Here is a 23,594-nt window from a genome sequence, read left to right on the forward strand (position 1 = left end):
TGTTTTAAGTATTGGCATTTGACTTTAATGATAAAAGCAAAAAAAGTACATTATTACATTGCAAATACATTATTTGAAAATTTGATTTACAAGTATTTCTGATAGAAAGACCTGAATTCATTTGGAAGAGCACCGTTCACATGATGTGACATGTAATGTTTGGTGGCAATGGCAGCATACACACACACACAATCTTCCAAAACATGAATCCTTAGATCTACTGCATTAAAGCTCATCATGGCCCTTGCTCCAAGCCACAACTTGACTTGCTAACTTTAAGAAAGAGGAGAAGTTTCTCATGAATGTCTATTCTTTCGTTTTGGAAGATAAGGTTTAAATCTCACAGACAAAAGTCTGTGCCACACTCAGAAGCAGGAGCAATCCATACATGGACACCAATAAATGGACAAGTCTGTTTCTCTGTCATACACCTGATGATGGTCCAAATCATGAGAGTAGTTGTGACTCTCTCCAGTGTTACAACATTACACATGATGTTCTGAACAAAGGTCACCCATCTCAGGAAGAATGCTGGTCTTACATGGTGGAATTGAGAAAGTGCAGTAGCTGTTCTCGATTCTTATCACGCTGAAATGAACCAAAGAAACATGACAGAACGTGTGGTACTTGTCAGATACAGTCAGACTTGCAAGATTTAAATTAGTTATTCAAAAGTTGTCTTGACTGATAAATGTATCATGATCAAAAAACTGACAGATGAACAAATGACACAATAAATTCCTGTACTACGTCCATTCTGTAAATCTGATGGTGATCAGCCTGGCTTTCAACTCGTAACTGTACGCAGATAAGTTTAAACAGGCAATTCAGTCAAGTTTTACTTGACACAAATGTCTTAAGAGTCATCTAAGAGGTATGCACTTTCATATTCTAAGACTCTAGTCATTCTGCAAAGCTACACAGCCATGTCTGACCAACGTACTCAACCTTATTGAAACCTTATAGTCTGTTTTGGACAGTATCAGAAGTACACTGACCTCTACATGCCATTCACAGTTCAATGGCCAACTTTGCAAGGTGTCCATATAGGAATGCATGAACAGGTGAACTTATTTTTATCATCCAGTACATAGCATTGTGTTTTCGTATCTGAACCAATTAATGTGGATATGAAAATCACAGCAGTCTGTGTGCAAATTTCACAGAAATTTTAGAGCAGCTATCTGTTACTTCTCTCTTCTCATCAAAACCTACTACATATGACCATTTTCTGGTCCCATATGATACTGATCCTTGTCGTGTTAAAGATTTTTGCTCTAATTCAATATTGTACAAACCTCTTTGTCCTTACTGCTTTTCTTGACTTTCATCTTGATCTTGTGTCCCGAAACTGAACTTCTTGCTTCATCTTTTTCCCGACGTTCTTTCATGAACTGTAAAGACAAAAACATTGATATTCACCCTCTGTCACCTGATAGTACATGTCAATCCAATCTTACAAGAAGAAAGACACTTGACAACATATTTACATTATGACACAGAATTAATCATTACAGTTAGTACCATCCATTTTAAATCCTTAACATAGCATATTATGAGCCTTTCACTGAAATGATAGTTCTGCATGTACAATCTTACATCTCTGTATATAAAAGAATGACAGGGTGCAGTGTCACTTTCAACCGTACATACCTGTGATAACTGGACTGGACCACTTTTTTTCTTCTTTTCCCGGTCTTTTTCCTTCTTTTTCTTCTTCTTTTTGTCTTTCTGTGGAGAGTCAACAGATAAATTGAATACATGCAATCATGTTGACTTACAACCTTTAATCTGAAATGTAGTGTACTTGTGTATTCACTAAGAGAGACAAAATGGGTGAGAAGTGGAAACTAGCAGAGTCCAAGATAAATGGAAATTCAGCACTTTATCACATACATAGACACAGTTATTCCCCTGGTGTGACATCACACAATAGTACTGTAATCCCGTTTACACAATTTCCATATTCCCCAACTTCTGACGTGTACAAGCATGCTATGCTGCATGGCAACAATAAATTTTGAAGCATCTTTTGATGGTATCACTTTACATAAAATGCTGCATATGACAATGACAATACTAGTCTATCATTCTTTCACCTGTCCTTGGTGACGATGGCTATATCAATTCAAAATTTGTGAGAATACCTGACACATAATGACCCTTTGGAAATACCACCTGAGCACTCTGACTGGGAGTGTGCGTCCATGATGACCTGAATCAGCTGAAACTGAACAACTTCATCTGCCATGCTGACACAACAAAGGTCCAAATTGCATCGCACGGAAAGATTTTTTTATTCAGAAATAAAACTAAGTGGGTCTATGTGTGTGATAAAGATATAGTCACCCAGTGTTCCTCACTCAAGTGACATCATTGAAGACTCACATTTCCCCCAGCATAGATGGATACTGCTCCTATGTTGGGGGAACTATGACGTCACACTCCTACACTAGATCTTTCATACCCCAGTACCAATATTTCATGCATGAACACTGGTGTAAATGATGCATTTGTGTATTTGCCACTATCCCCATCCACTATGCCAATATTGTAACTGATTGAATGTCATCATGTTCGCAGTCAGCCAAAGTTGGTCAGTCCCAGTACCTGATGCTCTGTTACTTGTTGATGCAAGCATTAATATTCACATCTACACTTTGTGTGGTAATTATTTATGGTAAAAAATAGTCAAATCTCATCAATATTGCATACCTTTCTCTTCTTTTTCTTTTCCTTTCTTTTCCTTTTCTTCCTTTCTTCTAGAAACATGAGAATAGATAAAGTGAATGAAAATTACTTAGACTTTGAAAGGACATACAGGTCAAAGGTTAACTTCTACATGCTGTATCTTTGTTGTCTTCCTCTTTTTTTCCTGGAGCAATCCATGTTCTATCAAGTTTGCTTCTTAACACTATCACTTTGTTTGTATACACTTGTACAAAATGGTAATTAAGCAACGATTCAGACGGTGGTTGTATATTTTTGCCATCTGACCATAAGACGTGCCCTCAGACTGGGCATATAATTATCTGATCAGAGCAAATTGAAGGAATAACATTTGGCAGACTACTGTGTTGATGCTGAGATGATTGCAAAATTCAAGTAATATACTTTGGCAGACTGTCAGTGGATGGTGGGATATGGACGTCAAACCCACATTGGCTAAGTCTAAGAAAAGGCAAGCCGCTATTTGGCCAGTCTTTCTGGAAAACCATCTTTCTTGTTATTTTGGATGATTTAGTAAAAATACTGATCAACATCTGCATTTCGAAATTTACCTAGGGTCAGTCGACAGTGGGTCATACAATGTGTCCTCACAAATTTTTTGTTTTCATTGCCTAACAATATTACTGTCTATGTAAATGAATTCTTGTTATGAATCTTGCATTTTTTAGTACACATAAAATAATAATAATAATAATAATAATAATAATAATAAATACTCACAGAAACCAATCCCTCCATTGAGCTATAAAGTTAACTGTTGGTGGTGTTCCAGTTGTACAGAAACTTACCTGAACTTGAGTATTCTGAACTAGATGACGATGAACTCCTTCTCTGTGTTTTCTTGCTGTGTTTTACACCATCATAAGAACTGCTATTACTGCTGCTACTGCTTGATGAATGCCTCCGCCTCTTGTGTTTTTTCCTTTGGTATGAACGGCTACGTTCTGACGGACTGTGACTCCTTGAACTGGAAGAACTAGAACTTCGGCTTGAACTTGAATGCCTTCGCTTGTGCTTTGAACGACTCCGGTCTATCATCAACAATAAATGCAGGTTGCGATAAACATTCAATCATGACTCGTGATGATTTAAAATTCTTATTATGCACACTTGGCATGAGTGAGTTAAACACAGAATATCTTACTGTGTCGTTTTCATCTTTAAACACTCTCAGAAGAGCTATTGATCGTACTGTGTTACTGAATATAGTTCTGTCAAGATCCCCGTACACGAACTAACAAAAAGCAGTACGTGATAGTTCAACACCTACGGAGCCTTGCAGTGCTCGGCTAGCGGCTGTACGACTAGGAAGTACGGGACGAAACCTGCCACTGATCTATCAATAGATAGGGATCAGAGAAAATCTTTCTAAAGAATGACGGTGATCATGGCATAATATGGCAGAATTATTGAACGCCAGAGGGCCAGGCTCAGAATAAGTCAAACTTACCTCTCTCGTCCGCCATAGTCGAGCGCGTGGACTGATGGGTAGGTCATCATACACTTCCGTAAGAGTCAAAGGTTAAACTTGCACAACAGGTAAACGGAGAGACGACATGTGTGCCGTGCTTGTGTGAAAAGATGAACGTATCACGCACGATAAAATGCATTTCAGCTCGTCATTTTGTGTTTGTTCGTTGTTTCTGTAGCAGCCAAAAGGTTAGTAAAAGGGTTACCCCGGAAATACTTTGGTTCTTTGTATGTTTCGCACATCAGAGCCTCTCGATGGTGGTCCGGCGAGCTGTCGTAACTCGTATGCTTCGTTTGTACAGTGCGTTGGTGGCAATTCAATATACGAGTAGCGTGTCCGGAACCGTAATAACCCACTAAATTCATTGTCATGATAATTTAGAAAAAAAAAACATTGTCGTCGACAGCGCCGGCAACAACACCTAAATCAATTAACCGACAACACAAATGCTCCTTGCCTGTTTACAACAACTTTACTGCATAACACCACACTTTGGGAAGTGTGGTAGAGCAAGTACAATAAATGACACATTACTGACATAATCAGTTAGGACTACTTCGGGGGATGATCTTTTAGTATTAGAAATATATAGTATTAAAAGAGGTATCTTGTCTTCAAAGCTCATAATGTACAGAAACTTTTCTCTCAAATGTTCAACGTTCTGAAAATGTGACTTGAGAAAAGAGCTTATCTATGTTTTGCATATTTTCCATAGTATGTGATACAATCATTGAATGAAATTCATCTTCAACCAGAAACTTCAAGAATTACATCACCCCGCATCAAGTAGAATTTTTGGGACACATCTCCTCTCAACATCTATTTCAGTGTGCCCTCTGAGCCAATATGATGCGCCATGCAAACAAATTGCTTTTAACGCAAGCAAATCTTTTGGTTTACATGTGAAGACATAGGGCTGACACAAAGAATTTTCCACAATTCCCCATATTGATGCAGTTTCCAGAAAGACATGTATCTTAGATGGCACACTGATCTATTTGTAGATTGTGATCAGAAATATGAATTTTGCTAAGCTTCTTGCAATTTATATTCTTTCTATCTGTCAAGTGCAGATCTTCAAAAGAAGAGCAAGAAATGAGAACAGCTGTGCCCACCGTGAATGTAACATGGAGGTAGTCTTTGTGCTACCTCCATAAATGTAGAAATAGTAGAATAATATTACAGTATTTCTGTGGAATTGTACAGTGAAACCTGTCTAAAACGAACCCTGTCTAAACTGGAAATGTGTCTATACAGAACACCTTTTCTGGTCCCTTCCACACACAATGCCATGTTTAAGGAACCTCTAAAAACCGAAGTTTTCTCAGTCCCTTTGGTGTTTGGTTTAGATAGGTTTTACTGTACCATGACTTGATGCTTGAACTATGGTGAATATGGACAAGGTTAATTCATATTCCTTTATTTATTGAACACAGGTATTAAATACCAATCAGTCTCAACAGAATGATCCATCAGCAGCATCAAAGAGAAACTGGATAGGACCACCAGATAAACTTTCAAACATACGACAAGTGAAATATTACATCCCTGACAATGAATCAGAAGTTGAAAGGACATACAGGCTGATGCAGGAAGACAATGATAGATTTAACCATGAATTCTGGGCAAAGCACAATGCCAGTTTTATCAAGGTACAGACACTATACGTGATTTGTCCAGCAAAGATATGTCACTCTGAGCTATTCAAACAGTCTCCTTGTGTTCTCTGACTTTTGTTTTTCCGAACTTCATTCATTCCAGTTGTTAAGTGACACAAGTGGATCTTCCCCGACAAATATCATTTACTTTCACTGTTCAATGTATGCTGTACTGTACCTGCTGTGACTTGACACTCATTCAGCTGTAACAAAGGTACATAGGTATGTCAGCCTTGCTGTCCCAGGAGGGACCATGGTCAGCTAAACATATAGATTCACTTTAGCATAGTTTACATACAGATTCACTCTAGCACAGTTTACATTCAGATAAAGCTATCTTTCCATTCTTTCTTAATTAAATTGTCATGATGTGTCCATTATTAGTTTTCATAATCTTCAAGTACCTCAGGTGTATGATGGTTTCTGTGACTTTTCTCACCAACCTACTAAAGAAAACTCTCTTTAAATTTCAGGCAAAAGAAGAATTTATTGAAAAGAAGGAGCAGACCCAAGGATCTCTTCTTATCCATGGCGACGGAACCAAACATGTTCTGACAGCAGAGGAGATGTCTGAGTTTTACAGAAAGTTTGTCAATGATAACCAGATCAAACTAAAGGAATATAACAAGGAATGGTACAGACGGAATATAGGGACACTATGGCCAGCTTTCAAGGCAAACATGTACAAGGTGTTCAAAAGAAGGTGACAGACTAAGTCTGTACACCTACCGTCTTGAGTTGCAAAGATTTTCTGATTTATATATTCCCTCACAGTCAGCTTACACATTAGTCACATCATCTAATGATGCTTGGCATTTCTGTTAGAAAGTTGTCACACCTGACAACATTTTGAGAGTATGTTAATTTTAAATACGTACTGCCAGTAATACATGTACTCTTATGTGGTCAATTGCAAAATACTTTGGCAAAAAGTGTTGATTGCCCATGGCTCTGCAGTTCAAAAATGGCACTAAGAAGTCCATATGCATCAGGCAATGATTTTCATAGGGTATTGAATGTGTGTGCATGATTCTTGAATTGAATGCTGGTAATTATTCTGTGGTCCCCTGTCATATTCGTTTGTGGGGACACACTGAAATACCAAATTAAGCCCAATGTAAAATAACTTTGTGACGCCTATCATGTAGCAAACTGCCACCATCACCATGACATCATGAAAACTAGTAAAATGAAAACAAAGTTGTTAATGGTCGTAAGTTTTTTGTGTGGATTTATCAAAAAATGTGGAATACTATGGTTGTGTGGATTTCACTAATGCTGCTTCAAGTGTGAAGGACAAGAGTTTGGGATTGTCAGCATGTCAATGATATCTGTATTGGTACATGCAGAGAAAGACGGTAATGGCACAAAGCTTCTGTACACAATCTGTATCTGTCAAATATCCTCAATGTCTTTATCTTTATGCTGATCAAGTATTCACAATGTCTTTATATCTTTATGCTGCTCTGACACCAAGTGCTGCAAGTATCAGCAGTCCTAGAGTGATTTATCAAAATTTTATCACTTCTGCTCAAACCAGATCTCCATTCACTTAATTCATGTCATAAATAATCCTGTACAAAAAGGACTCTCTACTGACTGCATTCCAATCACATTTTAACAACTGATGATAACATCACTCTAAAGAAAGCCCCTCTATCATTTATAAAGGAAATCTCCTGAATTTGTTCAAGTCACATTGCATTTTTGGTGCTTTTATTGGATTGGAAAGTTCAGGAAGTAAAACAATCTTCCAAGGAATATTTATAGCCTTGAATCAGTGTGAAATTCTGAGTTTCTTGTTCCAAAGTTTTCTTGTGTTTTATTGATTATAACAAATTGAAGTGAATGAGCTTATTCATGGAGCTTGACAAATAACGATATACAATCATGATGCTTTTTAATGTAACAGAACTTTATTGTGAAATAAATACTTAAATGCAAAGATTACAAAAAGTAGAAACCAAAATCCTTTTTTTGCAGTTGTACAAAGCATTATTGACTGTAGTTACACATTGTCACAATGATCTAGATCTCATACACAACCTAGAACACAGCTCTAGTTCTTTGACACGTCCAACAACACTGCTACAGTACTGCATTATGTACCATGCAATTAGAAAAACACGATTGTTTGGTTTTCAGATGAGTCCACAAGTTTCCTGGCAAAATATCAGCCAATAATGCATCTAGCCTGCACACGTTGTTTGGCTACACTCCTTGAATTGCATTGGTAGGCTATGAGCATTCCACCATCAACTCTCCAGGTACTTCTGCCACATACACAGTAGGGTCTGTGATGCATATAACACCCTGTCATGTATACTTCCTATTTCCTTCAAAACACTTCTGTAAAGCCATTATATCAGACATCAACAAATGCATCTTGCTGAACGTAAATCATCCTAAGAGGCTGACGCACATGATGCACTCCAATCAGTATGATTTCCCTCCTTTGCTGGAGAAGTAGAAATCAATACCTCTGTTCTTGTGTTTGGGTGGAGTTCTTGATGGCCCTTTGCCTTTCTTCCCCTGTCAAAGAAAACCAACACAAAGTCTGAATTCCTATTTGGTTTGATGAGGGCTCTTTTCAAAGCCTGCATTGTTGTACACATTTTTTGTTCTCCAAACCATCAATAACACTGATCTCAGAGGAACACATTTCCTTATCATTTACACTATCAATGCCATTTGCTATTTTTCTGAAAATATTTTTGGGAAATTGTGATGTTATCAGATTTAATCCTCTATAGTACAGGATTTATCAACAGCCAATATTTCTAAAGACATTACTCATACTCACAGGTTGTTTCACGTGTCGATTCCATTCCGGAGCCATGACAATGGGTGATGGGTAATTCTCTCCCAGTGAGATACTGGCGTGTGACAGTGATGCCTTGCTTAATATCCACGGTGTGTGAACATCCCCAGTCTTGATGCCTGCCAGCTCTGGAACCCAGAGTCGGACATAGTCACCCTGAACCAAACAAAAGCAGACAGCTTAATGGTTACACTTGTGAGAGGCCGAGAGGTGGCACACAGAAATCATAGCACACAGGCTGAGAAGTGGCACACAGAAATCATGGCACACAGGCTGAGAAGTGGCACACAGAAATCATGGCACACAGGCTGAGAAGTGGCACACAGAAATCATGGCACACAGGCTGAGAAGTGGCACACAGAAATCACGGCACACAGGCTGAGAAGTGGCACACAGAAATAGTACACAGGCTGAGAAGTGGCTCACACAAATCACAGCACACAGGCTGAGAAGTGCACACAGGCTGAGAAGTGGCACACAGAAATCATAGCACACAGGCTGAGAAGTGGCACACAGAAATCATAGCACACAGGCTGAGAAGTGGCACACACAAATCACAGCACACAGGCTGAGAAGTGGCACACACAAATCATAGCACACAGGCTGAGAAGTGGCACACAGAAATCATAGCACACAGGCTCTGAAAAATATCTCAGACATGAAGGTACAATATTGATCAAACACAAATGACACAAATCAGACAAGATTGTAAGCTGTAAGTTTCAGCAACTCTGCAAACAACAATTGCATAAATTAATTACAAGAAATGAAAGTCTAAAGTTACCAATGTTAAATATCAATAGGACAATGTCTTTTTCCTTTTGAGTGCTCTTTACCTGAGGATCATAGTCAAGCCCTTGTTTCACCATGTTAAATTTTCGGTCTTGTCTTGGGTCATTGCCAATACCAGCACTGTACAACCAGTTGCCATAGTTACTGCATACATCATGATCAATCTAGTTTCAAAAAAAGTCAAGAGAAATGGATGAAAATTTGGCACCTTTTATGTGACAATTGTACTGGATGGCTAATTTTCTTGATATCAGTAACATCACAGATGTAGCAAAGGAAACACTTGATCATCTTTTGTGAATTGTATACAAGTAGTTCAACACAATTTGAATGGAAATGTCTGTAGAGATAGTTTTTTCAGGATATTGTTTTTGTTGAGAAGAATTTAATTTCTTTAAAGTTAATGATGTCATAGTTGCCTGTCTTTCTAAAGGAAATTTGACGAAGCTTTTTCCCATACACTACAAAAGGTTTCCATTGTTTTGCTTTAATTGTCACATTTATTAATATATTGTTACGTGCAGAGAAAACGAACAAAAGGGTGAACTCAGCAGTTTACGTTTAAACAAATTTATTACGAAAAAAAAAACTAATTGCTAAGTCAGGGATAGAGTACAAGCTTTAAAAGTGTACAGACTACTTATCTCAGCTGGGACGGCAAAGCTCCAGTCTCAGAGTTGTAACAGTCAGTTGATGAATGAACAGTCCTTGCAGGCTTGCAGCTGCACAAAGTCCACAGTATAAATCCAGCGTTGACAGTGAAGGTCTTGAAAAGTCTTGAGAATGACTACTGCTGGAGTTATAGTAACACACAAGAGACACGATCCCAAAAGTCTGACTGGAAGCTGTGCACGTCCCTTTTATAAAGGCATATAAGAACAATCTAGAACTTTTATTGACATGCTAATTACTGTTCTAAAATTATCTCCCTTACACAACTAATCAACTTTCCAGAACATTCCAAACATGACTAATTGAATTCAAGGTTGTGAGGTCATCAAGGGCAGTGACCTTGAGAATGTTCTAGACTAATTGAACTCAGGTCATGATGAGTGTGGGGAAATGACCTACATAACACACCCCCTCTTCAAAAAAGAAAATTTTCAATGAAAAATCTTTCTTTTACAAATGTAATCTTAAAAGTGTGAACAACAATAAGTTCTAAATACGAGAGAGACAGTCTGCAATTAAATTGTCTCTGCCTTTGATATGTCTAATATCAAGATTAAACTCCTGTAACATTAAACTCCATCTTAGCAATCTCTGATTTTTGCCTTTAAATTTCTGCAGAAAAACAAGAGGGTTGTGATCAATATAAACCACTATTGGCTGATTGAAGAAGTAACATAAACTTCAAAATGCTGTAAAGCTAATATCAAAGATAAACACTCTTTTTCAATTGTAGAGTAGTTTCTCTGGGATTTGTTAAATTTGCGTGAAAAATAGCAAACAGGATGATCTACCCATGACTATCCTCTTGCAATAAAACAGCACCAGCAGCCGTATCACTAGCATCTACAGCTAATTTGAATGGCAAAGTGAAATCTGGTGCAGACAACACTGGGGCACTTTGCAGTATGGCTTTAAGTGTATCAAATGCCTGTTGGCATTGCTCTGACCAAACAAACTTTACTTTCTTTTTAAGTAAGTTAGTCAAAGGCTCAGTAATTGTGGAGAAATTTGGACAGAATTTCTGTAGTAACCAGCCATACCGAGAAAGCGCATCAGTTGTCGTTTGCAGTTTGGTATGGGAAAACTTGAAATGGCACTGATTTTGGCATCAACAGGTTTTACCTCACCCTGTCCTACAGTATGTCCGAGGTAAGTTACCCTTGCCCATACAAACTCAGATTTGGCAAGGTTGACAGTCAACATTGCTTTACTCAGTCTCTCAAAGAACTTCCGCATGAGCTTGATGTGTTCCTCCCAGGTGTCACTATACAGAATGACGTCGTCAACGTAAGCTGCACACCCGTCTAGCCCGGATATGACGTCGTTGATCATCCGTTGGAACGTTGCCGGAGAGTTCTTCATTCCAAATGGCATCACCTTGTACTGGAACAATCCGTCTGGCGTAACAAAGGCGGATATTTCACGAGCACGATCTGTCAGAGGGACTTGCCAAAATCCCTTCAGTAGGTCAAATTTCGTCACATACTTGGCTTTTCCCACTCGGTCGATGCAGTCATCAATCCTCGGGATTGGGAAAGTGTCTGTCTTTGTTAAAGTGTTGACCTTCCTAAAGTCCGTGCACATACGATAACTGTGATCTGATTTGGGAACAAGTATGCACGGCGAACTCCAGTTACTTTTACTGGGTTCAATAAAGTCATTGTCCAGCAGGTATTTGACTTCTTCCTGGAGATATTTTGCTTTTGTTGGATTCAGTCTGTATGGATGTTGTTTTACAGGCTTACTGTCCCCAACATCAACGTCGTGATAGATGACGTTTGTCCTCGTTGGAACATCTTGAAACAGGTGTTTATATTCGTGGAGCAGTTCTTTCACCTGTTGTTGTTGTTCTGGCTGGAGGTGTGCCAACTTTGTAGACTCCAGCTTCTCCAGGATTTCTGAGTTCTGAAGCTTGACCGAGCCCAGCTTTGAGTTTAGAGTATTTTCACTCAAGTCAGTTTCAGTATCACTATCTTCATAATGGCCAGAACTGACGGTACTGACAGGCTGAGTTATAGTAGGATTATCCCTATCCAAATATGGCTTAAGCATATTTATGTGACATAGCTGTTTTTGTTTTCGCCTGTCAGGTGTTATTATGATGTAATTTAAATCACTCAATTTCTTATCAATTAGGTATGGCCCAAAGTAACGAGCATGGAGTGGTTTGCCAGGAATTGGAAGTAGAACAAGAACTTTTGACCTGGTTCAAACTTCCGTTTTGAGGTGCTTTTATCATATTTGGTTTTCATTGACTGCTGAGATGACTCAAGATTTTCTCTGGCTAATTCACATGCTTTAGAGAGTTTTGTACGAAAATCTGACACATATTGCAAAATATTCAGACAATCATCATCGTCTGATAGGAATTTCTCTTTAACGAGCTTAAGTGGGCCACGGACTGTATGTCCAAATACAAGCTCAAAGGGCTAAAACGAAGAGACTCTTGAATTGACTCTCTAACAGCAAAGAGCAGAAAATGAATTCCTTCATCCCACTGCTTCTCTGTGTCAAAACAGTAGGTCCTAATCATGTTTTTCAAAGTTTGATGAAATCGCTCAAGAGCACCCTGACTTTCTGGATGATAGGCGGATGACCTATACTGTTTAATGCCTAGCTGATCCATTACTTGTTGAAAAATACCAGACATAAAGTTGGAGCCTTGATCGGACTGGACACATTTAGGGAGGCCGAAATAAAGTGAAAAATTTGACTAAAGCTCTCACTATAGTCTTTGTCTTTATATTTCTCAGTGGTATGGCTTCTGGGAACCGAGTTGATGTACACATAATTGTCAGCATGTACTCATTTCCTGATCTTGTTTTTGGTAGGGGCCCAACACAGTCTATTAGTATCCTACTAAATGGTTCTTGAAATGCAGGAATTGGCTGTAAAGGGGCCTTTGGAATGGTCTGATTTGGCTTTCCTACCATTTGACATGTGTGACAGGTTTTACAGAAATGTGCTACATCCTGCCTGAGATTAGGCAATAAAAGTGACTGAGAATTTTGTGATAAGTTTTCCTTACTCCCAAATGACCAGCCCAGGGCGTTTCATGGGCCAGGCGCAATATTTCAGCACGATAGGGCTTTGGAACCACAATTTGATGTTTTAGCCCAATCGTCATCAACCAAAACATCTGGAGGTCTCCATTTACGCATGAGAATACCAGATTTTGTATAATAGGAAACAGAGCTATCTGAAGTTTTAATAGAAACAGAGCTATCTGAAGTTTTACCTTCATCATCTACCCTGTCAAACAAAGACAAAATATCTGGGTCTTTGTGTTGTTCTGCAATGAGATTTGATCTAGAAAATGTCTGACTTTGGTCAGCAGAAGTTTTACTGGAAGTTTCAAATCCACGAGGGATAACGGAATGATCCGTGTCAAACACCTGACTGAGAAAGGTGTCATTTAAGTCAACATCTGTGACATTATTTTTGAGAGTATTTTGATTCTCGGAAGTTTTCTTTGACATGGCTCGAGTAATGGCACATGATGGAAATAAATCGGGTATCTCTTGTTCAATTGGCTCTGGATCCTGATCTAAACTAGGATTATCAGTCACAAGTGGATTAGTAATGACCTTGTCCCCAGCAAGGTCGTTTCCAAGAAGAAGGTGAATCCCTTCAAAAGGCAAAAAAGGCCTAATACCTAAAGCCACAGGTCCAGAAACAAAGTCCGAAGACAAATAGACATTATGGAGAGGAACAGGAATGTAGTCATTACAATCTACCCCCTTAATAAGAACTTTAGAACCTGAAAATGACTTTTCAGAAAACGGCAGGGTATCTGCCAACAAAAGAGACTGGGAAGCCCCGGTATCTCTTAAAATTTTGACAGGGGTAGCGGAAGAGAAATCACTAGAAAGTGATATAAAACCATTATGAATAAATGGCTCGAAAATACCCATAATGCTATCTTGAGAAGAATTGACCTTGACCTCATTAATTGGGGATGAGAGGGGTTTAACCTCAGAAAATGTGTTGCACACATTATTAGACTCTAATTGAGTTGATGAAGAAATAAAGCCGGTGGCTTAGATCCACTTTGACCACTTTGACCTTCACGTTTTCTTTTCAATTTGAAACACTCTGACATTAAATGGCCGTCTTTCTTACAATAATTACAAGAAAGTGTACCAAACTGTTTGTCAGAAGGAGAATGAGACTTGGGATCTGATGATGTGGGAGTGTTACTTGAAACTCTGTGAACTGTTGTCATTTGATTTTCTACTCTCCTTTGAAAAATTCTTGGATGAAAAGGACGAGTTAAATTTACCTGCATTGTTTCTGTATGAAAAGGACTGGGATGGTTTGCTGAGAAATGAAGATTTGTGGGTCAATGAATAATCATCGGCCAAACGTGCAGCAACCTCTAATGTATCTGCCTTTTGTTCATTGATAAACGTCTTGATGTCACTCCGGATGCACCTTTTAAATTCCTCAATCAAAACGAGCTGTCGTAATTTGTCATAATTCTGACTGACCTTTTCAGAAGAACACCAACGATCAAACAGTTGTTCTTTTGTTCGAGCAAATTCAACATAAGTTTGATCCTTCACCTTCTCACAATCCCTAAATTTCTGACGGTAAGCTTAGGCACCAACTCATAGCCCTTGAGAATTAATTCCTTCACAGAATCATAATTTGAAGCCTGCTCTACTGACAACTGAATGTAAATTTCTCTGGCTTTACCCACCAAAGCACTCTGCAAAAGCATAGACCAGGACTCCTTAGGCCAATTCAGACTCTGAGCAATTTTCTCAAAATGAAGGAAATATTTATCAACATCCTTTTCTTGGAAAGGGGGAACTAACCTGAAATGCTTAGTGATGTCAAACTTGTCTGAAGGGAAGAATTTTCCTGATTGTCCAAGCTCTAAACGTCTCATTTCTAACTGTAGTCGATGTTCTTCCAATTCTCTCTCCTTTTCTCTCTGTCTTTCTTCCATTTGTAATTCTTTGTCTTTCATTTGTAATTCTTTGTCTTTCATTTGTAATTTTTCCTGCCTTTCCCTTTCTTCCATTTGCAATTTTTCCTTTTCTAATTCCAATTTCTTAAGCTCCAAATCTGCCTGTATTTCTAATTCTAATTTTTGAGTTCGAAGGAAGACTCAGGCTCATAATCTTTTAAGGCAGACTCCTCAAAATGGCCAGAATTAACTAAATGTTTTGCAATCTTGAACTGAATTTCTCGCTTGCGCATAGATCTTTTGACATCTACTTTAAGGAAATTTGCCAGTGCTATGAGGTTGTCTTTTCTGAGGGAATTAAATGTGTCCTGATCAAGGTCATCCATAAATCGTCTGGCTTGAATTCCGCCATGATTGAATTTCGCTGAGTTCACAGTATACAGTAGTTTTGAAAAGGCTGTCAAAATGTTTCAAACGGCTCAAAATATTCGTCTCCCGGACGAGCCCCCAATTTGTTACGTGCAGAGAAAACGAACAAAAGGGTGAACTCAGCAGTTAACGTTTAAACAAAATTTATTACGAAAAAAAAACTAATTGCTAAGTCAGGGATAGAGTACAAGCTTTAAAAGTGTACAGACTACTTATCTCAGCTGGGACGGCAAAGCTCCAGTCTCAGAGTTGTAACAGTCAGTTGAATGAATGAACAGTCCTTGCAGGCTTGCAGCTGCACAAAGTCCACAGTATAAATCCAGCGTTGACAGTGAAGGTCTTGAAAAGTCTTGAGAATGACTACTGCTGGAGTTTATAGTAACACACAAGAGACACGATCCCAAAAGTCTGACTGGAAGCTGTGCACGTCCCTTTATAAAGGCATATAAGAACAATCTAGAACTTTTATTGACATGCTAATTACTGTTCTAAAATTATCTCCCTTACACAACTAATCAACTTTCCAGAACATTCCAAACATGACTAATTGAATTCAAGGTTGTGAGGTCATCAAGGGCAGTGACCTTGAGAATGTTCTAGACTAATTGAACTCAGGTCATGATGAGTGTGGGGGAAATGACCTACATAACAATATCATGTATAGGTAGACGCAATTACCGCCTCAAAATCATTACTCAGAAATACTGAATTGTTGTTCCACTGTGTCAGTTTATCACTGGTTTCACAATATCTATTATAAATTCACTTCTATCATAAAAACTATCACCTTTCAGTGAAACAACTACTCACCAGTAAATATTCAAACCATTCGGCACCAAGTCTCCAATCCAATTTAAGATCTTTTGTCAAAAAGCTGGCAACATTTTGTCGACCTCTGTTTGACATGAAACCAGTGGCTGCTACTTCTCTCATATTAGCATCTACAAATGGCACTCCTGTCTTGCCTTCCTTCCAAGCTGTGAATAACGTCTTATCCTGGCTCCATTCTATCTCTTTGTCTTGAAGACCTGACAATAATAATTTTTACATTTTACATGGGAATCTTAGGGATAAATTTGCATACTCATAAATAGATTCCATACCAACTTAACATACCATAAATTACTATAGCATCTTTGTTTTTGAGGTCATTATCAATCGTGGTACAAGTCACTTTTCATGCTCCAAAATTTCACTTGAAACAGAGTTTGTGATGTGTTTTTATCAAACTGAGGATTTCCCACCTTCTTACCTTTCAGATAGAATAGTCTTTCTCCAAACTTCAAAGCAACAAATTTGAAGTAGTCTCTCCATATCAGTTCAAATGTGACCCTGTGACACAAATAAATAATTCACTTGAAAGCTGTGTATTACCAGGTACTATTTGTCATCTTTTACTTCATATTTCTTTCCAATCTCTGCCTTTGCTTACATACAGGCAATTGATAGGGTAAAATTCTGGACGCAGAAAACATTCTGTTCCATGAGTAATATGATATACTATTCATGTCACAACACTAATAATCATGTGCTTATTGGAGGCAATGACTATCAACAAACTACAGTGTACCAATCATAAATTACCTGTTAAGCAGGTGAAATAGTTTGTTTCTCTGACAATATTTTCCATCAAACTCACCAATAAGTTGACTGATTGGCTGTTCTCTCATGTTCATACTTCTGAATTTCTTGATGAATTCTTCTTGGAGAAATACATCCCAGAGCTAACCTAGAATAATAGGTAAATATGACTTTTTAAAGTTGTAATTGTATCACCAATCCAGTGATTGATAGAAATTTATAAGAGTTCAAATTATGTACCGTACTTCTTACTGTAATGAAGAGCGCCCTCATGATGATGCGTAGTGCAGTGTGTAGCCAGAAAAGGAAAGGTGATGAATGTACATAACGATAGAAAATGTTGTACTCATTTCAGAGAGTTGCCTATATCACTTGTGAGGAAAGCAATTACAAAACACCACCTACAACCACAGCTCTCACCAAGTTGAGTGTGTAGAAACTAGTTGACTTCATAACATGCAATTTTTAGCACCTTAGATAAATAACATATGTATCTATAGTAAGTCTGGTAATTCTGGAGTGTACAGATTGGCCATATAACAGTCAATGTTCACGATTATCGACATCATGCAATTTCTGAGATCTACTTCTCTGTTTTCAAAAATCTCAGCAGCTCCGGCTTGTACTTCCACACAGCCTGGAGGACATTTACAATGACTTTGTGAACTGTCTCACTGCAGTGAATGTCACTGAATATACCCATGCAATGACATGAATATCAACTTACCAGGAGGAGAACTTTGTGGAGTAATCGGCACTTATCAAACCATTGCGGGTTTCCTTGTAACTGGCAACACAGTCCTGTTAAAAGAGATTTTCAAATGGGAATAAGTTAGTTTAGAAATTTGTGTCTACCAAAATAGTTGAATTATTTGAGTGATTGTGGATGTACAATAGGGTGCAGTTTGATCAACAGGAAAGGTGCTGGTTATCAATGAAGCAAAGTACAACTATCTTTTATTCCAGGAGTATTTCTTTACACCTAGAATGCTTTGGCAAACATTAATTTTGGACCACCCAGCATACTTACTGATTCCCATAGATAGTAATGTAATCTGGCCAGAGCTGCAGTTTCTCCTCCTTGAAATGGAAAAGCTGTTCTGTTATCACTCTCTGGAACTGTAAAGGAGGTCAAAAATACCCCTTTTAAGTCCATGGATTGGCAAAGAGGACTTCACTGAGAGTTGTGGTTCATAAGAATATCATTTATCATGGTTTATTTGGGATTCTGAACAGCAATTGCTTGCATTTTGCAGTTGATATAAAGATAGACAGACAGATAGATAGATAGATAATATTTTGTTATAGTGACAGTTTCATATAGCTGCAACTTGAGTGATCATCAATTTACAAGGGTTATTTGTTGGTGTGCAAATATCTTCCTAAAATATGCCCATCAACAGAATTTACCTTTTCAAAATCATGATTTGTGAATGAAAAGAAAAAACAAACTACGCTCACCTTTAATGCCAAGGTCTTCCATTTTGGGCAAATCACCCTGATCCAACCCCTCAAATAATGGTTTTAGTATCTCTGGCATCTTGATTGTACGCCGTATGCGAGACCGTGACTCCACTCTCTTACGAAATTCTGTGTACACATTTGGAAGCCTGTGATGGGATAGGATAGACTATTTAGGGCAGTTCTCTTTAGTGGTATTTGTCTTCTCTATGGTTAATTGTAGGATCTTTTTGCAATTACAGAATTTGCGCAGTGTCATTTACTGAACACAAAAATATAAAGACACAATTGCTTTGAGCAGTTCTAGCAAATTTTTTCCTTCATGGCATAATGTGATTCATTGCTATAAATACTTCAGACATAGATGTGAGTTCATACACATAGTCATTTGAAAGTCTGTAAGTGAAGCCTAAAACATAGACTGAAAGATTCAGTCGCATGCGGGCGCTACGGCGTACTGCGACCTACGTAAAGGGTCGTAGGTTGCAGTGCGCCGGAGCGCCCGCATGCGACTGAATCTTTCACTCTACCTAAAACATTCAAAACAAATACCAGTTCTGAAACTGTTCACAAATTTCAGCCTTTTCTGAGAAAGTAACTTTTGAACTAAACTCCAGTGAAAAAATTGGTTTTGTTCTCCTGATATGAATTTAGAAAAGACATTTACTGTGTTATGTTGAATGGCAAGTCATCTCTGTGATACAATGTAGAACCCCAGATCTTTTTAACAGGAACACCACATTTTTCCAGTGCAGCCTCAACATCAATCTCTTCTTTTGTGGCCTGACAATGAAAATGTACAACAGTGCCTGTTAATATGACCTTCATCCTAATGACTTGACCAAAATTTCTCAATTTTCCTCTATTATTGTAACTGCGACAATTTTATGATGATCAGCACCAACAAATTATTGTTTGCTGTCCATGGTAATGATGTTATAAAATATTGGAAAGCATCGAACCTTCAAGACAGTTACTTCATTTGTAACGCAATCAAACTATGATGTCTTACATAAATATTATTGCCATGGTGAGTAAAGTACTATTCAGAGAAATGATCACTACCTAATTACCTAATTAACACGGTCTAAGTATGTGAAAAAAATCTTGTAGCTGTTTCTACAGCCCGATAGATATACATTACCTCTTCTTGGAGTGCTACAGCTGAAACATTTTCTTTTCCGATTCTTCCGATAAGTTCTGATACAACAGATTCTGGCTTTCCTTTCCTTACGAGCAATCCACTGCAAAGAGCATATAAAACGTTGAATTATTGAAAACTGAAAAATTTACTAGGGAATAAATTGATGTGCTGTTCTTCAAGTATATCAAGCTGTCAGGTTGAAATTGAACATTTCTAAACTGAGAAATTGTAAAGTTCATGACTGTTTATCAGTTTACCCCAACTGAAGTGGCAACAGGCATACTGTACAAGTGTAGAGGTGCACAGGACATACATTTAACTTGGATACTACAGTATATGGAGGATTATCCTCCCAGTCGGATCCCTGCTTCCTTTATTTTTAAACTAATATCGGCACATTTGGCATATCCTTAATTTGTTTTGCATTTCAGCGCTCACCTCATAACATTGCATGCATCATAAATGAATCAGTTTTGATGGAAAAGCACCGGAAAGGAAATTTGAAAACTGACCTGTTAGCCTTTTGTAAGGTCTGTCTGAGATCACTGACACTCTCCAACAAAAACTTACATCTGAATGGTCCAGTCTTTGGAAAGTTGAAATGATAAGTCCCACCGTAATGTCTGGGATCAAAGCAATATAGTGGAACAACAAAGTCTGCATTGTGTTGAGCCCAGTGCAGAACCTGGAATGTGAAGTGCAGAAAAGGTTTTATTTTCCTTTCTTAAAATCTCAAGTACAGTCAATCAATGAGATGAACCATAGAGGTATAGGGCATGGTCTATGAGCTACCTCTATAATGAAAGATTCTGCAAATATTGTATGAAAGTCTTTAGTTGAGGATGAATTTCACTTTATAATAGAATGTCCAAAATACAGAACTTATCAAGATATTCTATTTTATCCACAAGTTTGTATTATCCTGGCTTTCTTGATTTGAATGACAGAGAAAAGTTCATGTATATCTTTACTCACAAAAATAAACTACTTCTTGCCAAATTTATTTCTTGTACTTTAGTTCCTCCCCAGCAGCAGCTTCATCCAGTGTATGTTGAATTTTACATCTTTAAGTTTTGTAATTTTTGCCTTACCACACTCCCTGAGTGTGTTGTTGACCAATAAAGTAAAGTAAAGTAAAGTAAAGTATAATTGTATCTTAAAGATAGCACCTCACCACCTCCATGGTTGTACCAATAGGGTGGTTCAACCACTACTGCAATAGCCTCATATATGAAGGCTGAAGTTTCAATTTCATGTATATGCAGTTCCAGAACAGTCAGCTCTGTTAGGTCTGTCTGTCAATTGACATTTCAGGGGGCCGTTCACATTACACAACAATTTTGCCAAATAATACATTTTTACAAAAATTAATTCTATTCCGTAGTTTGCTAACCCGAAGTAGAAATATTGGTATGATTTACTATTTTTTAGCATTCCAAGCTTAATAGCATAAGTTTATGCAATTTATACCAATCACACAATTTTGGCCTTTTTTTGGGATCCTTTCTTCTCCTCTTTTCAACAAACAAAAATATACCTTCGTTGAAATGTATGAAACTTTCACATTTCAACCTTGAAATAGTGTACAACAAAGTTCTTACACATTTGGAATGAGATCAAATTAGCTCTGATCATTACTTTTTACATAACTTTTTTAAAGTTCAATCTTTGAATTCCTGTCGATTATAGAACATCAATAGCGTATAAAGGTTGCCATTTTCCTTTAAATCTTTGATAAGAAATAGCGCTGCTTTGAAAAAAAAGTATTGGTACGAAACATGGGCTAAATCTGAATGGTCCAAACGTGGATCGCAGTTGTACAACATTCACCGTTATATAGCAGAGAATGCATAACATCCTGGTAGTGCGAACCTTATCCAGGGAGCTGGGTTCACAACGCGAGAGAGTGGTACGGCTCACAGTCGAATGTGAACCGATACACGACAGCCGCTGTGTGGTATCATGGTATGGAGGTAAATTTCTTGATTAGCAGCGTAGCCAACAACCGAATACGAACGACAAACACCTGGCAAAGTGCTGGAGGGACTGTGACCTGGGACGATACCTTGCACTATACATTATATACATACCTCATTGTCATGCAGTCTGAGATCGTTCCTGAGCAGACAGATTACTGTTCTCGCCTTTGATGCCATTACATTGATGTTTCCCTTACTTTCAATTTTGGTAATTGTGTCGTACGGTACGTCAGCACAAGATGTCTGTGATTGCAGTCTCCAGCGATATCTGTTGTAGTGCTGATCACAGCTGTTCTTTGCTTCACATGTATGACAACAACGCCAACACGTGTTCATTTGTTGTGTAATGGTAAAATTGTGATGTAACCCAATGAATAATTCATAAGTAGCTGACGTTGATCTTCAACAGCAGCAGCGCCCTCAATTTATGCACAGAAGAATAACAGTACCTATCGAAAGTTTGTCTTCCGAACGATAGCAATCGTTACCTTTTCACTTCATAAAGCAATATATCAAAAAACTAAAAGTATAGGCAATATTACGAGAAAGAGGGCCGTCATTATTTACCTGGGGGTCGGAGGAATCGGAGGGGGAGGTCACTGAAAAAATTGAAAGCTACAAAGGTGGGGTGCTCAAAATGTGGAAAGAAAGAAGGGCGGGTTACTCAATTGTTGCTGCGAAATAAATTGAAACACCTCTCAGATTGCACCATTGCACACATCACTTTCACAAAATTTTCGATGCGAAATGGGGGAACCCCCTCTCGTGCTCTCTCCCCTGGGGGGTGTTCTCACAGTTTTATTACTTAGTAAACACACCTCTTAGATTGCACCACACTGCACCATTGCATACATCAATTTCTCAAATCTTCCATGCACGACAGGGAACAGCCCCTCTGATTCCCCTTCAGCCTCTCGCGTGTTCCCCACCCCGTACTTTAAAATTCTGCCCAGACAGATATCCTTGTGAAAACCCTGTCATGATACCCATCCAAGTTAAACAATACTATATGGTTGGACACTGGTTATAGCGTGAGCTTTTATATCTATACTTTATTACTTTGAATTTCATTTTGTTGGTTTCACCTTTTTCAACTGTCATGAGATAACCAATGATAATCTAGCAGGGTAGGCCTACACTAAAGTTTACAAATAATTGCGTTCATATTTAACTTTATAAGTTTTTTCTTGGGGGGGGGGGTCAGTCAAAATTTCTGTGTTAGAGAGGTGGGTCACTCAAATTCATCATGGTTGGCAGGAGGGGGTATTCAGCTCATGGGATGAAAGATGGTGCAGATATCAACTTTGCTGAATTATTCCTGTCAAAGTTGCTATATATTGCTCGCAGCCATCCGTAAAAACAGATTATGTAAAGGCAAACAAGAGGATTATGATATTATTAGGGTCATGAAACAAGTAAAAGTTGACCAGGAGTGAAACAAACTCAATCACTGCTATAATTGGTATAATAAACCGAAATGACAGTGAAACTGAACTTTCTGAGAGCGTGCAAAGTGGCAGTTACACTGGCATTAACACCGTTGATATGACGTCACAGTTACGCATCACGTCGGTACATAAAGCAGTGTTTTGGTCTTTTATGACCCCCTTCCGAATATCTCCAGGTTACTTTCACCCCGAACGTTTTCATGGTGCCTTGGAATCCCCCTGCCCACGTGAAAAGTTTGACATTCCTTGCCCACTATTGTATTTTATCAAATCTAATTTAACGAGGGTAGCCTTGTAGATGCTTATCTTCCCCCTGGCCCTAAATTATTATTATATTAAACATACAAACTGATACAAAGCAGAACTCGTGAAACAAGTAAAAGTTGACCAGGAGTGAACCAGCGCACAATAGACAAATGAACGTAAACACTAAACGACAAAACAAATCGACAAGAAAACTAATTCAAAACACATAAATCATTCCCAATAAGCC

At 38.2% G+C, this 23,594-nt stretch overlaps 3 protein-coding genes across 3 annotated transcripts; 1 reads left to right on the forward strand and 2 right to left on the reverse strand.

Moving 5' to 3' along the window:
- Positions 1-2: 2 nt before the first annotated feature.
- Positions 3-4,343, reverse strand: LOC139148957 (ADP-ribosylation factor-like protein 6-interacting protein 4). The gene is made up of 6 exons (XM_070720431.1): positions 4,181-4,343; positions 3,519-3,761; positions 2,716-2,762; positions 1,654-1,731; positions 1,299-1,394; positions 3-588 (listed from the first exon to the last, which is right to left on the reverse strand). Exons 1-6 carry the CDS (start codon positions 4,194-4,196, stop codon positions 538-540), a joined length of 531 nt encoding a protein of 176 aa, XP_070576532.1. The 5' UTR covers positions 4,197-4,343; the 3' UTR covers positions 3-537.
- Positions 4,258-9,925, forward strand: LOC139148959 (COA8 family protein Y39B6A.34, mitochondrial-like). Its single transcript, XM_070720432.1, has 4 exons — positions 4,258-4,389; positions 5,638-5,853; positions 6,333-8,882; positions 9,283-9,925. The coding sequence occupies exons 1-3, from the start codon at positions 4,312-4,314 to the stop codon at positions 6,564-6,566; spliced, it is 528 nt and encodes a 175-aa protein (XP_070576533.1). The 5' UTR covers positions 4,258-4,311; the 3' UTR covers positions 6,567-8,882; positions 9,283-9,925.
- LOC139148953 (cryptochrome DASH-like) lies at positions 7,544-21,998 on the reverse strand. The gene is made up of 13 exons (XM_070720426.1): positions 21,765-21,998; positions 20,187-20,359; positions 19,675-19,774; positions 19,198-19,313; positions 18,531-18,679; positions 18,100-18,188; positions 17,797-17,870; positions 17,128-17,217; positions 16,741-16,820; positions 16,299-16,516; positions 9,517-9,636; positions 8,663-8,836; positions 7,544-8,391 (listed from the first exon to the last, which is right to left on the reverse strand). Exons 1-13 carry the CDS (start codon positions 21,987-21,989, stop codon positions 8,296-8,298), a joined length of 1,704 nt encoding a protein of 567 aa, XP_070576527.1. The 5' UTR covers positions 21,990-21,998; the 3' UTR covers positions 7,544-8,295.
- Positions 21,999-23,594: the final 1,596 nt, after the last annotated feature.

The sequence above is a fragment of the Ptychodera flava genome, chromosome 14, assembly GCF_041260155.1.
Source record: "Ptychodera flava strain L36383 chromosome 14, AS_Pfla_20210202, whole genome shotgun sequence".
Classification (NCBI taxonomy): domain Eukaryota; kingdom Metazoa; phylum Hemichordata; class Enteropneusta; family Ptychoderidae; genus Ptychodera; species Ptychodera flava.